Source organism: Anguilla anguilla, chromosome 2 (assembly GCF_013347855.1).
Source record: "Anguilla anguilla isolate fAngAng1 chromosome 2, fAngAng1.pri, whole genome shotgun sequence".
Classification (NCBI taxonomy): Eukaryota; Metazoa; Chordata; class Actinopteri; order Anguilliformes; family Anguillidae; genus Anguilla; species Anguilla anguilla.
In genome coordinates this window covers 28,145,745-28,161,680 of record NC_049202.1, presented here as the reverse complement: position 1 = coordinate 28,161,680, position 15,936 = coordinate 28,145,745, and the positions used below count along the sequence as shown (strand labels likewise).

Below are 15,936 nucleotides of genomic sequence, written 5' to 3'. Positions count from 1 at the left end.
TACGCTAATTATGACAAAGTTTCACACACATGTCTAATAGGATAAAATGAAGTAATGATATTTTATATCCAAATGGTCAATCTAGCCAGGAAAAGGAACCAGGGAAGGTGTGAATTATCACATGCATGAAGCCTTTCCTCCTGGCTCGACACCATTGTTTAGAGATTGTACTTAAGCTGTGCCCTTTCAAATGCAAGTTCTCCCCCGAGACTAAAGCCGCGTTTCCACCAAAAGTACCCGGTACTTTTAGTCCCAGGAACTACTTTTCAAGGAACTAAAAGGTTCCTTCAGCCCATGGTTGTCTGCGTTTCCACCGCGGTCTAAAGTCCTGCGAAGATTAGGCAAATTAGCCCACTGACGTATGAAAAAGCGACGTTGTCGTCGGTCCATCTGTCCTATGATTTCTTCTGTAACCCCATACTACCACCGAAGTAGCCTACATTATTTTCTAATAACCGGGACAGCCCGGAGGGGTTTATTCCACTTATATACAACGGGTTACCAACAATGATTAGGCCTATATATGGTTACTTTTGTATTTTTTTTAATCGATTTAATCACCTGGAATTGAAATATTCTTCTGCAGCCGTTTGGGCATATTTTACCGTTGTCAAGCAAAACTGTCGTTGGTAGTTGAACTTGGACCGTTGTTATGCAACAAATAGGATATAACAGGCCAATAGTCAGATTGTAACTGTTTTATATATCCTCTCAAACACATTCATTATGTTTTTATGCGAACATTCGCTTTCATGTCTTGACATCCGAAGCGACAGAATGCATTCACATTTATATGTATAACTGGCAACAACAGCAGAAAACATGCACACGTTGTACACAATTTGCTGTTTGATTACTTTCTCATCGTCAATTCCATATAGGCTAATCGCAAAATGACAAGAATAGAACGAAAACTCGGACTTGCGTGAAAATTTAAATTAGTAGTGGTACAGCCACCGTTTGCTTTCCTTCGAAGTTACTGCTAGCCGAGCAGCGAAGTGTGCCCTCCAGATGCGAACCATGCACCATAAATTAGTCCATAGTCTTCCTGGTCTTTTTGTGGAATTGAAGAATGGCAGAGTAAAATTACGGCAGTCTGAAAAAGCTAAAGGGACGATTACTAGAATTAACCTGTTATTTTACCCTGATAAAAAGTGCGGAAGGTGATTTCCAGTTTGCTTTTACTGTATCACCAATGTGAATTACGCAGAACTACCGCATACCTCACGTAACTGTATCAAACGTTTTGAGTCAATTACAACGGGCTAACAAAGAAAATCCGGAAGAAAATATTCAGCAACCGAATTAATCAGTTTGAATGTTTTGGTACGTAAAACATCCCAGTCCCAGCACGAATGCTTTTTATAAAAAAAAAATTATAAAACGAATACTAAAGCAAGAAAAGCAAAAAACAGATTTCTTAATTTAAAAATATATTGTTTAAGCGTGTTTCCAAAAATTAAAAATTGCAAAAAATCTAACCAGGCACACTTAAATGGTCAAAGTTACTTTTTTGTTCGGGATGAGGAGAGGCAGACACAAACTTTACAACCTTAACCGGATGAGTCACCCAGCAGCCCTGGAAAAACTCAGTTCTGTAGTCGTTTAACATTGGCAAACTAGCCAGCTACTTTTCTGTTTACATGGGGGAAAAAAACAGTAATTCTTGCTATTCTTGCTATTCTGTCTCCATCATGACCAAGCCATGGCCAGTTTTGGCCAGTGTGACCTTATTTTTCTTTTTTTGTCCCCACAGACTGTACCCTTTACTTTTACTTTATCCTTACTCAACTTTTTATTGGTTTTAAAAGGCTTTCCATGTGCCTGACCTGGCTTTGGAGGCTGTAGAAACTGTTTTAACATTTGGGCTAGAAAACAGCTTGTCAACTCATGTTATCTGCACTAATGCAGTTATTAGTTTGTATACATTGACTAGCTTGCTCTGGAGTTTTTCTTGCCAAGAAACTTTCATCCTGAAAACCAGAGCTAACCTCCAGGAGGAACGTGTGCTCAGTGAGCCAGCACAAGGGCAATGAGACTATGTGTGGGACAAACACAAAGGCAGCCTGAGGAGACAGCTCAAAAGCAACTCTGCTTTTTGTTTTTGCTTGTTTTGTTGAGGTAAATCAATAAAACAAGAATTTTACAAATTGCATGCAAATTATATTTTTGTGGTATGTACAATTTACTGGCCTGTGTGGGAGGTAAATCGTGCCTTGTCACCTGGTAGCCCTTACTGTCAAGCCCTCTTCTAAAACCAGTTGCAAACCGATTCCTGACTATGAGATTTGAGAGGCAAGTGACCACTGTTTCAACCAAGATGTCACTGTTGGCACAATGAGATGTCCATCAAAGATAGGAAGAAAATACCTGTGAATGCAAGTCAGGATTATCATACGGTTATTAAGGGAAGTGTGAACAAAGAGAAACATGGATGTGCCAATGACATCTAGATAGTTATCAGAGATGGAATGCAACAAATATGTCCCTGGTTCACTGCAACCAATCTATTTGTTTTGTTGTGTGCAATTATGAAACTGGCAGATGACCTCTTTATTATCATTAACTTCTGTAAATATCCTTCATTGCACACAAAACTTTAAAATTTAATTGTGAACTGTGCCTTTAAGTCCTCTTCTGGGTGTAAATACATTGAATGTATTTTCCCAGCAATGTGACATGGATGAAGTTACATCCTAATTTTCATGTGAATGTCTTTGATGCAATTAGGTTAGGTTTTATTTAATTAAGAAGTAATAAAGAAAATTGACAGGGTACAATAATGTCATAGCTTTCCATTGCCAAAAAATTAAATGCATATTTATATCCCTGGTCAATTATAAAGAAGTATTGTCCAGCTCAAGAATTTCAGAGTCAGAATTTTTCCTCTTGATTTTAATGATGTCATGTGTCTGTGCCTGGTGATAATTTGAAACAATACAGATAATTTTTCATTGTTATTATTGTGCATTCACTTTGTTTTTCCTAGATCAACAGAACAGTATGGCCACCACTGTTGCTGTCAGTCCCAGCGAGTACCTTCAGCCCTCTGCCACCTCCACACAGGTGAGGGGTTCTCCTGACTACTGTTATGTCAAATTTGTTGATAGGCAGAGCAACCTGTTGGATCAGCCTTTATCAGAATGTACAACTCACAACCAGATTAAAAGTGAGAAAATTATAGTCACAACAAATTATTCAACATCTAAAGACGAAGGTCAACTACTTTAAATAACAAATATTACAGACATGGACAGGTTATAGTGACAAAAAAAGTGAATGAAGGAAAATACCAAGCTTGTTGTTGAAAGTCTCAAGAAAACCTAGAGCAAAGTTCAAAAACCAAAAGACATCCAAATATTCCAAAAAGCCTGTGATGAAAATGTAAAAATGCCAGATTACTGTAAGACGAAAACATCAGACTCTGCGCACACCAGACACCAAGAAACACCAGGCCCACATTCAAGGTTCAGATTCCCCAGATGACAACAGTAGATATCAACCTCTGAATGTCCACTGCACACATGTCAACTGGCTGCTATTAAGTACCCAAAAATTGTCTTAACAAAGGTCCACATCTTATGTTGTTTGAAGAGGGGCGGGTGGTTGAGAAAGAAGTGGGGGCATGGTTGTGCTGATTGAGTGAAGGGTGGATGTGTGGGATCGGGTTCAGATAAGGGCAGTTAGGGCATCTACTAATCAAGTCAGTTAGGGCATCTACTTTGTTCACATCAGGGGTCATTTTAAAACAATCGATTAGAGACAGATTTATTTCAGCTTTAATTCACTATATCAGAATTCCAGTGTGTCAAAAGTTTACATACATCAAATTGAATGTCTCTTTAAACAGTCGGGAAGATTCCAGAAATTGATGTAATGACTTTTTAGAAGCTGTAGGCTGTATTTAAGCGCCTACCTGTAGAGCCACTGCCTTTTTGCCCTTGATACCATGGGAAAATCCAAGCAACTCAGCCAAGACCTCAGAAAAAAAAAATTGTGGGCCTCCACAACTTCGGTTCCTCCTTAGGAGCAATTTCCAAACAACTGAAGGTACCTTCACACGCAGACTAAAGACTCATCTCTTCAGGCTGCACCTCTCCCCACCCCTCCCTAGCCTATAGTTTAGCTCAATGTACCTAGTTAGGCTAATACGATCACATTAGTTTTTATTTGGCAGGATTGTTTTTGTCTGATTCTGATTAGGCAAATGTGGTTTCAGTGCTAGTTTGTACTTGGCAGGATTGTTTGTTTGCTGAACAGGTTACTCTACAGGGTTGGAGTCCTGATCTATGTGGTCACTTCTGGCACTACGATCTTTACTTCACTCTAGTGTGTTTCTTTTGCACCTCTGCACCTTGAACTAATGCACTTGTTGTACGTCGCTCTGGATAAGAGCGTCTGCTAAATGCCTGTAATGTAATACCACAAGCATCTGTATAAACAATTGTATGCAAATGTAAAAATCTTGGGACCACACAGACACTGTGTTGTTCATGAAGGTGGCACAAATTAACTCCCAGGGCTGAACAAACTTTGGTCCGAAAGGTTCAACTGAAGCCCAAGATAACAACAAAGGAACTGGTGTAGGGGTTTGAGGCATCAGATACCAAAGTATCTACATCCCCTATTGAGAGAATCCTAGATCGCCATGGCCTGAAAGGCTGTCGCACAAGGAATTCTTTTTAATTCTTGAAAGAGAATTGATGAACTGTTGCCCTGGCTCTGCAAACACTGGGCTTCTAGGCGCATCAGTCCCTGAACAGCTCACATTATTTCCCATGACTTGACATTGCATGAAAATAGAAGTCACAAATCCCAAAAGCATTTGTAATTATAGTTAAAGTTACACAAAAGCTAGTTAGCTTGCTACTTAGATAAGTTACCTCACTTACAATGACTTCTGGCTAAAGGTAGTTATGATGCCTACCAATCGGTCGGTTTAGCTAGGTTAACAGTAAACTAAACATTTACTAAACATTACTCCTTTGGTAGATATCTAGCTAGGTGTAATAACTTGCCATATACATTTCACGTGTCCTTTGAGCTGAATGTGTGTTGGCTCTGCAAGAACTTTTCCCACCGGCGCCTGTGGCAGAGGCTGTTGATGTTCATAGATGTTCGAACGAACAGATGGGACTGCACCTGGTATCAGTATCACATGGTCTTTCTTCAAAATCCCATCCTAAACTCCATCATATCCCCGGGGATATAATCCTCCATCCTAAAATGCCCACCGCAGACTACCGCGTTTTTCGTGACAGATGCAGTGAAGTCTCCCCACCCGCACAAACCACACCTACATGCAAAAAATACAGTGCCTTCGGAAAGTATTCAGACCCCTTCAGTTTTTCCACATTTTGTTACGTTAGTCTTATTAAAAAATGTATTAAATTCATTTTTATTCTCATCAATCTACACTCAAAACCCATAACGACATACAGGTTTTTAGAAATTTTTGACAAATTGTTTTCAAAATAAAAAACTGAAATATCACATTTACATAAGTATTCAGACCCTTTGCTATGACACTCAAAACTGAGCTCAGGTGCATCCTGTTTCCATTGATCATACTTGAGATGTTTCTACAACCATGCTTCAATATAGGGATGGTATTGGCCAGGTGATGAGCGATGCCTGGTTTCCTCCAGACGTGACGCTTGGCTTTGTGGCCAAACAGTTCAATCTTGAGGTGCGTTCAAATTCAGTGAACAGAGGCGAACGTTCGTGGCGACCATGTTTTCTTTGAACAGTTAAATTTGCACAACTTTTTATTAACGTTCCAGGTAGTTTGCGGTGAACAAAAATGGACGCTGGACTGAGGGAAATGTTCCCAGATGGGTTGGCTGTTTCAATTGAAGATGCCGTTAAGTGTGATCAGTTTTTTCAATAATGTTATTGCTAACGCTGGCCAATGTTATTATTGTTCGCTAGCTAGCTATTGTTTTTTATCATCGATGATCACAGAAGCGGCTGTGAGTACAAACGTTCTCGTCGCCATGTCTGTTTATGTTTAATGCAAACAATTTGGAACGTTCGTAAAAAGCCATTCAAATTGAACTGTTCAAAGAAAACATGTTCGCCACGAATATTCGCCTCTATTCGTTGAACTTGAACGCACCTCTGACTGTTCGCTTATGTTTGCAAACGTTTGCGGCGAACACAAAGCTAACGGAAAAAAGTTTGAAATAGTTTGCAAACATTCGCCTTGTTCTCTGAATTTGAACGCACCTTTGGTTTCATCAGACCATTCTACCATAAAGGCTTGATTGGTGGAGTGCTGCAGAGATGGTTGTCTTTCTGGAAGATTCTCCCATCTCCACAGAGGAACTCTGGAGCTCTTTCAGATTGTCCATCAGGTTCTTGGTCACCTCCCTGACCAAGGCCCTTTTCCCCCGATTGCTCAGTTTGGCCGGGCGGCCAGCTCTAGGAAGAGTCCTGGCGGTTCCAAACTTCGTCCATTTAAGAATGATGGAGGCCATTGTGTTCTTCTGGACCTTCAATTCAATAGAATTTTTTTTGTACCTTTACCCAAATTTGTACCTCGACACAATCCTGTCTCGAAGGTCTACAGACAATTCCTTCGACTTCATGGCTTGGTTTTTGCTCTGACATGCACTGTCAACTGTGGGACCTTATATAGACAGGTGTGTGCCTTTACAAATCATGTCCAATTAATTGAATTTACCATAGGTGGACTCCAATCAAGTTGTAGAAACATCTCAAGTATGAACAATGGAAACAGGATGCACCTGAGCTCCGTTTTGAGTGTCATAGCAAAGGGTCTGAATACTTATGTAAATGTGATATTTCAGTTTTTTTATTTTTAATACATTTGCAAAAATTTCTAAAAACCTATTTTTGCTTTGTCATTATGGAGTATTGTGTGTAGATTGATGAGAATAAAAATGAATTGAATCAATTTTAGAATAAGCCTTTAACGTAACAAAATGTAGAAAAAGTGAAGGGGTCTGAATACTTCCCGAGGGGGGGGGGTTGAACTCCATGCCCTGACAGGCTAAAAGTGATGAAATTTTTTTTCCAAACCATCCTTTCCATGAGCACAAAATTGTGAATCCATTAAAAAATTTGAAAAATTAAAATAAAAAAAGAATAAAGTATTTTATTACTTTTGCTGTCTACTCCACAGATTTAGATAATTATGTAGCACAGTGATCTTTCTTGTTTTACAGGAATCACAGCCCTCCCCACTGGCTCTTCTGGCTGCTACCTGCAGTAAGATTGGCCCCCCTGCAGCTCAGGCGCCTGTCAGCACCCCTCCTACCCAGCCTGTCACCCGCCGCTTGTTACCTATTAAGCCTGCTCCTATTGCCCCTGCACCCCCAAAGAACCTGGGTTTCCTGTCCACCAAGAGTAACGTGATCCAGCTCTCAGCAGGCCTTCCTTCCTCCACCCCCAGTGGTCCAATCCTGCTCACCATCCAGAACCCAGCTCGGCCTGCTGCCACCAATATCCAGTATCAGGTGGTGCCACAGCTACAAGGTGCTTGTGGGCAGACTATCCAGATGATGCCCCAGGGTGGGCAGATTCAGATAATCCCAGGCACCAATCAGGCTATCATCACTTCCCCTGTGACAGTCCCAGCCCCTCCTGTTCCTGCCACCACCCAGAAGTCCCTGGCCATAAAGCCCTTTCCACAGAAGCGTCGACAGAACAGTGCCAATGTGGTGCGGCTGCCTGGGGGCCTCACCCTTCCTCTCAGTGTGACTGCTAGTGAGGTGGGGGGAGCTCAGATCCTTGCAGAAACTACGACTGCCCCTGCTCAAGCTTCTCCCGCCAAGGCTGCACGAAAGGGTCGCAAGAAACTTGTGACTGCCTCACAACCTATTCCACCAGCACCGTCTCCACCCCCTGCTGTGGCTGTGGCTGAGCAAGTGGAGACCCTGCTGATAGAAACAACAGCTGACAACATTATCCAGGTGGGTCTAGTCACTGCTCTCTTCCTCACCCTTCTGGGGGTTGGAAAATCAATCAGTGTTTATAACACCACTGGAATAGGCAGTTTGTCAGTAGGTGCAGTTATTGGCTCCCTTGGTTGTCAGTCAGTGAATGAGCATTAGTTGTGTGAGTTATGATACTGTTGGGGAAATGAATCTGTTATTCATGCAGGGCACCATTTAATGCAGGAGATATAATTAACCATCTTTCTACAAATGGTGGCATAATATAAGGATAATAAATCAGTTTCATTAAGGAATTGTATAAACTATAAATTGGCAATTTCAATTAAGTCAATCTTAACCAAACTCACAATATTGTATATTAAGCAAATACCAAATTAATATTAATGATTCAGCTAAGAGATTAAGATATTCTAGGAGATATTTGATTAGCAGTGGCTGACTTAATTCAACACGAGTAATATTAATACAGACAATATTGGATAGTTTATTGAACACAAAGTACCGAAAAGGAGCAAAGCACTAGTCACTACTATTATGTACAACAAATTATGTGCAAGTGCATGTGTGCGTGTGTGTGTTTGTATTAGCATGTGAGGAGTGTTGTTTGTTCTCCTGCGTGTAGGGTTGTGCAGCACAGTGAGTGCGCACCACAGACATGTGTTCAAAGAGAACAAAGAAACAAAATGGAGGCATATGAACAATGGGAGGTTTGAAACTACTAGCTGGAGCTAGTGATGAAACAATGGTGCATGAAGCATGCCAAACAAATTAAGGATACCCGTTCGGTTATCGGTGTGTGTTTGTTAGGATCAGCATTCCGAGTTTTAACCAGTTAATATTTAAAATAGATCACGTGCAAGATCTGTTCTGTGCGTGATGTATATTAAGACTAATGCAGTGCTGTGGATAGCTTAGAGCCAACTTAAAGAAAATGGTAAAACACAGAACGTTTATAATAACCATTAACACATTAAAGTAATAATCTCTAAGATTTTCATTAAAAAAAATGTTTGTTAAATCACTATCGCAGAATTAGGTAACACAATGGTGATTGAGCCTATTATTATAATAATTTATATTATTATTATTATTATAATTTATGATTAAAGAACTGGGTGTCTGTGGCGACATTCCCGGGAAAAAATCACAAGATGCGCACAGTTAGTTTTCCATTACCCATCAGCGGTTGGTCCACCAGAGAGGGTAGGCTCACTCTTCAACTCTCTTGTGTGTGAGCAGCGTACTGTTTTTTTTTTCCGGTGTCTGCTAGCATTACAATAACAGAGAAGGGGGGGGGGGGGGGGGGGGGGGGGGGGGGGTGGCGGCGGTATGGAACCCTAAAAAGTTTTTGTGTAACATGAGAGGTCATATTATTTGTTGATGTAGATGTCGTATTACATTTGATGACAATGTAACGTCACTAAATTACATAGCTAATTTCACAGCTAACGGTAGCTACCGGACCATGTCAAGAAAGCCAACATTAGTTTAGACAACGTTGCGCACAGTATCCATCTCTCATATCAGGTAACATTACATTAGCTAGCTAGCTAATGTAATTAACATAATCTAATGTCAGCTAACAATTAGAAAAAATGCTAGCTAACGCTACCGACCTCACAAACCGTCTCTCGAATGCAATGCTACTTTGTTGCAACGTTGCAATGTAGCTAACTAAACGCCAGTTCAGATCAGTGATTTGCAACGAGACTGGATGCAACTTGCAAAATTCCAAGATGTCTGATTGTAAACGTTCTAAAACTGCACTTGGCGATTTGACATGATGGGTCTTTTGAGACCCCAGGCAACTGCTTCAGATGCTTTGCAACTAACCAGTTCACACCGCTGCAATTTTCTCTGCAACATTCTAAAACCGTTTCGTCTCGTTGCGAATTATTGATCTGAACTGGCCTTAACGTTACTGTTATTTACATTGCCATCAAGTTCATCAGTATATTATAATGATCAGAATAAAGCTGTCTTTAAACAGAGCATTAACCCCCGGGGTATAGGTGGAGCAGAGCCGGGTCTGGTTTCTATGTAAAGATATCAAGCCGGAGAAAACTAAATTAAAAAATACGGCAGTATGGATTAGTGTTGTTATTATTTTATTACGCTTCATCATATGTTCCTTCAGCCTTTATGCCCTTTTTGATGAAATCTCCTTTGTTTTTGTTTTATTCTTCTTGTTCTGATTGCTAATTTAACACCCAGCTCAGCTTTATTCTCGAACAGTTCAGCTAGCAAAACCAGAAACACCAGGGGTAACATTTTGCAAGGCAGTTGTTTCAAAAATACCACACAACAATCATTCACAAAAAAGACTGCTTATTGTGCACGAGATACATAATTGCACGAGCCACAGCGAATCCCGCGAATTCTTTTCTGCAGTGTAAAGATGTTCATGCTGAGCAAAAGGTGGATAAAGAACGTTTGTGGAAATTGATCATCACTAATTCTACCCAAGGGCTGCAGCATTTTAACCCGGCTCTGCATTGTAAAGACAGCTTAAGTTAGCCTAATGTTAGAAAATGAATGAGTATGTACATAACATTACTTTTATAACAACCATTTTTTATTCAGTAAATAGCAAGTGTTATAGTTACCGTGGCCCAGGTGCCAACTGACTGACATCACACAGGCGACACTGTTTGGAAGTTGGGAAGTGAGGTCCAAAAACACACCTGCAATTCCTACTTCTCGCCATTGGTACCGCCAAAGAGAACGAAACGGAAATCTTCAAGATTGTAACTTTAACTAGTAACATAAACTACGTGCCAAAAGTATGTGGGCACTTTACCTCCAACATGTTATTCAAACCTATGGGTATTAAAATGAAGTTGGTACACCCTTTGCTGCTCTAACAACCTCCACTCTTCTGGGAAGGCTTCATACTAGATGTTGAAGCATTGCTGCAGGTATTTGCCTCTATTCAGTCAGAAGAGCATTAGTGAGGTCGGGCACTGATTGGGCAGTTATACCTGGCTTGCAGGTGGCTTACCAATTCATCCCAAAGGTGTTGGACGAGGTTGAGTTCAGACCAGTCAACTTCTTACGCAGAGTTCTCGACAAAACCTTTTTTAAGGGGCCTAGACCAACCCATGAAAAAACATTCCCAAACTAAGGGGTGTCCAGATACATTTGGTTAAATGGTCTAAATTGCAGACTGCCTGCTGCACCGTCAAACCACACCAATATGCCACCCTGCATGCCACTGTTTAGAGGTTTTTTTGGTGCAATTTTAGTGAATTAATAATGGACACAAAACACAAGCATCACAATCTTTTACCTTAACCCCTTTGCGCACATGCCAAATCTGCCCAATCCTTGTCCATTTAGGGGGTACCCTATTTAAAGCTTTATAACTCTAGATGTGAGGATCACAAAGACTTTAAAAAATGGCTTAAATTAAGCATTATAACATTTGTTCCATTTACAGTTCTAACTTAGATTAGTTTATATTCATAATTTAGCAAGAAATAAAGTACCACAAATGCAATTGTCTAGACAAAAAAACAAAAATGGTTTTGCAATGAAATACTGAGAGATTGCATATATACAGCAGGTTAAAGTATACATGTCCTGGATCAAAAACTTCTTGACTACAAGTTCATAAAATTGAAGCGTGGATATGTAGAACTACTAAAGATCTATGAAGCAAGAACTAAGCAGTGTACCCAATTTTATGAACTTGTGGTCAAGAAGTTTTTGATCCAGCACATGTATAGTTTAACCTGCTGTATAAATGCAATCTCTCTATTTCATTGCAAACTAATAAATTGCAAATCCATTTTTGATTTTTTGTCTAGACAATTGCATTTGTGGCACTTTATTTCTTCCAAAATTATGAATATAAACTAATCTGCATTAGTATTGTAAATTGTACAAATGTCTTAATTTAAGCCATTTTTCAAGTCTCTAAGGGGTTAAATCTTATCTGATTTCAGTAGATAGAGACAAAGACAGTAAATCAATGGTGCTTCTGTCTTACTCCAGAAAACGATGTCAGCTAGGTCTGTCAGCACACATATGGCTTAGCTATGCCCAGAAGTCCTCAATAATAATAGTATCTTCCAAGAAATTACGAAAAATCGTTGACAACCTTTCGTTAGGTGCAGCGTCTTCTACTGCTACCAGAGAGTGAATGCATAAGTGAATGCATTGTTACGCTGACCTATAAAACGATATTCCAAAAGAAAAATTAGACATGGTATACATTGTTAGGAAGCTTATACTCTCACGGAATACATTAATTGTCAATCAAGCCAGACTGTACTAAAAAGGGCGACAATTTAGGTGATCACATTACTATGGCAGCCTCATCCTCTTGTTCTTAGCTGACAGGAGTGGGACAAAATATGGTTCTCCGCTGCTGTAACCCATCTGCTTCCAGGTTCCACACATTGTGCATTTAAAGTTGCTCTTCTGCACACCTCTTTCGTAAACAGCAGCTATTTCAGCATTTGTGATCATTCTGCTAACTTAAAAAAGTCTGCCTATTCTCCTGCAACCTCTCTCATTTACAAGGTATTTATGCCCACTGAACTTCCGAACACCATTTGATTCAGCACCACATCATACTAAATTAAAATGAGATTAAGTATAGTGTGGGTGACATAACAGAAAAGCACTTTGGAATATTACACTATCATATTATTATTTAAACAATCTTGGTGAATAATGAACGTGTAAACCATGTAGTTGTATGACTTCACATTGGTTTCAGTTGCCAGCCCAATGTTGTATGTAGGGTGTAACAGTACACAAAAATCTATAAGAATTAAATATTGGGCCGTCTGTGTAGTGTAGAGGTATAAGCACTCGCCTACCACCGCAGAGACCCAGGTTCAATTCCCGGCAGCGGTACTTCCGGCTTGGTCAGACGTTCCTATGAACACAATTGGCAGCGTTCGCGGGTGGGAAGCCGGTGAGGGTATGAGTCCTGATTGCTGCATCCTACTGGTTGGTCCTACTGGGCGCCTGTCCAGCGGGGAGGCGATCCGGGGGAGATAGCGTGAAACTCCGCGCTGTCAGGTGAAAAGAAGCGGCTGGCGACTCCACATGTATTGGAGGCGGCATGTGGCATTCTATACCCTCCCCAGACCGACAGAGGATAGTGCATCGACCAGGACTGTGGCTGGTCCACACGGGGTATTGGTATAACTAAATTGAGAAAGATGGCAAAAAATTTTTTAAATATTATATTATTACTACAATAATGGTTGCATTCTGGAACCTGCATGCGACAACTGTTATAGTTTCAATACAGCAACTTGTTAGCAACTTACTTTTTTAAAGCACATAACGGCTTCCAAATTCACGGTTGAGATATTAATGGGTGTAATTTATCTCGTAGAACAAAACATGAACTGTCTCTTAGGCATAGGTTAACCACAGGCCTTATTTTTGACAGAAAACGAAATCCCTATGGGAAAAAGCATTGGAAATCTGCCGAGGGAACCCTTGGCGGAAGAAACGTCCAGGTTGGCCTACAGAAAGGCATCATCACTGTAACACTCTATACTGGCGTAGCAACACTGGCTGCATCCCCAACGGTGGCTGCAACTCTCTGTTTCCAGTTCCGGTGCCATTGTGGTGTACTGACCCTTTATTGGATTTAAGGTTGTCACATGCCTGAGTATATGCTTATTCACATAGGACCTATGTAGGATATTCTTACCCATTATTAGCCTGCTGACTAAAGAAGTTATTGTAGTGCTGTAGTAGTAGTTTGCTGAAGCTAGTTGAAACTGTAGAAAGGCCTGTATCGCAAGCATGGTATGGTAGCGCGAAGATGAAATTGGCAAAACAGCATTGTCCTGGGGTTATAACTAATGTTTGATTGGAAACTGCAATTACTGTAATAGCAAGCTAACTAATAACTTGCCTTCTAGCTTTCTATTGTGGGTACGTTGCTATCTCTAGCTAGGTGGTCATCTAGCTAGATAGCACTATTTAGCAGGAACATACAATAACTGACGTACTGGTAATTGTACATAAGCGCAACTGAATCTTCACAGTGCAAGCATCTCCATTAAAAAACATTTCTGCGGTATGAATTGAACGGAATTTAACGTGACTTTATCATCTCACATGCTAGCTATATTTGGGTAGCTGACTATTTAACAACTGCTAGTTACATGGCTAATAGTGTAGTGTATCTTCATGACTGTTAGCTGTCTTTGGTAGATAGCCTTGTTAGCTACCTGTCTACAAGGGTGCCAATTTAACTAACGTAACATTAAGTTGTACATATGCATGCGTAAAACAACGTGCTGAAGTACATAATCGTGATTGTATCCAATAAGGGGTCGTAGTACACCAGAACCACCTTTGTGGATGCAGCCAGTGTCATTATGCCGGCATACTGTCTTCATCCAGTCCAACACTCTTTGTCCATTGTTACTGTATTTCACTGGGAAACCATGTTCCCAAAGAGGAGACTTGAATAATATGAGAGGCTCCTCAAGCTCTGGCTTCCCATTTGAATTTCCTGTACTGATGAAGCTGAGCTGAACTAACAATATCCGGTCCTTTGCAAATATTAATCCATCAGGGGAGGTCAGCCCACTAATGGCCAGGATGCCGATATCCCGAGATTGTTGAACTTGTGCATTCATTGCTTCTGCAACCAAAAACAACTAGTGGAAACAACTAGAAACAACTAACTCTGTCTTTATGCTTTATTAGTACACAATGCACTACAATGATGCAAAATAAGGAGTTTCTAAGTGCCGCCATTGCCATGTAGGTCATGCATTTAACAAGCATCCCCTCCCTGCAGTCTCATCTGCGACTATACCGCCCAAGCATGACACACAGAAGAATAGCATCCATCCTGGAGTTCATAAAAATGATTTCACTAGCAAAAATCTGTATTCCACCGTAGCAACAAGATAAAGCCAACAATAGCCTGAAGGTATGCAAGTACAGCAGTGAAAATCACTACTTGCGGAATTGCCAAATAAATTAGGGTTTTTTGTGGAATTGTACCTCATTATTCTGTTATCAGTATCTGCTACCAAATGTGGAATATATATATAATCTTAACATGGAAGTTTACATGCAAAGATGGTCTCTTTCAGGATTCAGCTGTGATTAATTGTCTTGAACAATCTGTTTGAGACATAAACATGCAAATAGAAAGTGGGGATAGGTATTTGCAGCGGTCACATGAAAAAAACTTTACAGATTACTCCGGTGTAACTCTTTCAGTTTCAGTTTGTTCCTTTTTTATAACTATTTTACAGTGCAAGCTTTCCAATGGTATGGCATGTTTCATTTGAATTTTATTACACAGTGAGAGCCCCACGTATCTGCATGAGTAGTTGCTTCAGCACAGCATTAGGCATTCAACCGCAACATTACACAGTAATATACAAGCACTCATTGAGGTGTAATTTTTATTTATTTTTTTGGTTTTTGGAAGATTTTGCTAATTTTACCGAATCAGCATGGCTAAAGCAAATGAGTTGGGGGTCAGAAGAACAGTACTTATTAAGTTGTATACAAACATGTACATATTACTGCTTGTAACATTTCAATTATTGACACATTTTTTATTTGCATTGGTTGTAAGATTCAACTGTTAGCCATTGCTAATAATGCTCAGCACTAGGGATGCACCAATATGAAAATTTCTGACCAATACAATTCCGATTATTTTGAGAAAACATTGGCCAATACTGATTTTTTAAAAATAAATTCAATTTAAATTATACAACTTTAAAGTAATGCAATAAAGTTTGTAATGCAACAAACGTTTATTTATTTTTTTACATTTCTTCACAATCATCCAACTAAAAATGCATTCTTCCAACTGATAGTGCATTCCTGAAATATCAGTGTTTTCCCTAGAATTTTTTTCACAGACTTGGTGGAATGCACCAAAAAACCCTTGAACAGATGTGGCATACAAGGTGGCGTATTGGTGCGGTTGGATGGTGCAGCAGGCAGTCTGCAATTTAAAGAGACCATATGACCAAAAGTATCTGGACACCCCTTGGTTTGGGGC

General features: G+C 40.1%; 1 protein-coding gene across 6 annotated transcripts in view; it reads left to right on the top strand.

Annotated features, from left to right (window-relative positions):
• sp2 (sp2 transcription factor) overlaps window positions 1-15,936 on the top strand; it is a 74,550-nt gene that overhangs the window by 23,933 nt on the left and 34,681 nt on the right. For 5 of the 6 annotated variants that reach the window (XM_035407198.1, XM_035407201.1, XM_035407197.1 and 2 more), the window contains exons 2-3: window positions 2,990-3,066; window positions 7,191-7,937. In XM_035407198.1, coding sequence (XP_035263089.1) covers window positions 2,990-3,066; window positions 7,191-7,937 — 824 coding nt within the window. Of the gene's footprint in view, window positions 1-1,409; window positions 2,122-2,989; window positions 3,067-7,190; window positions 7,938-15,936 lie in introns of those variants that run through there. The other variant, XM_035407199.1, reaches the window with a different exon arrangement.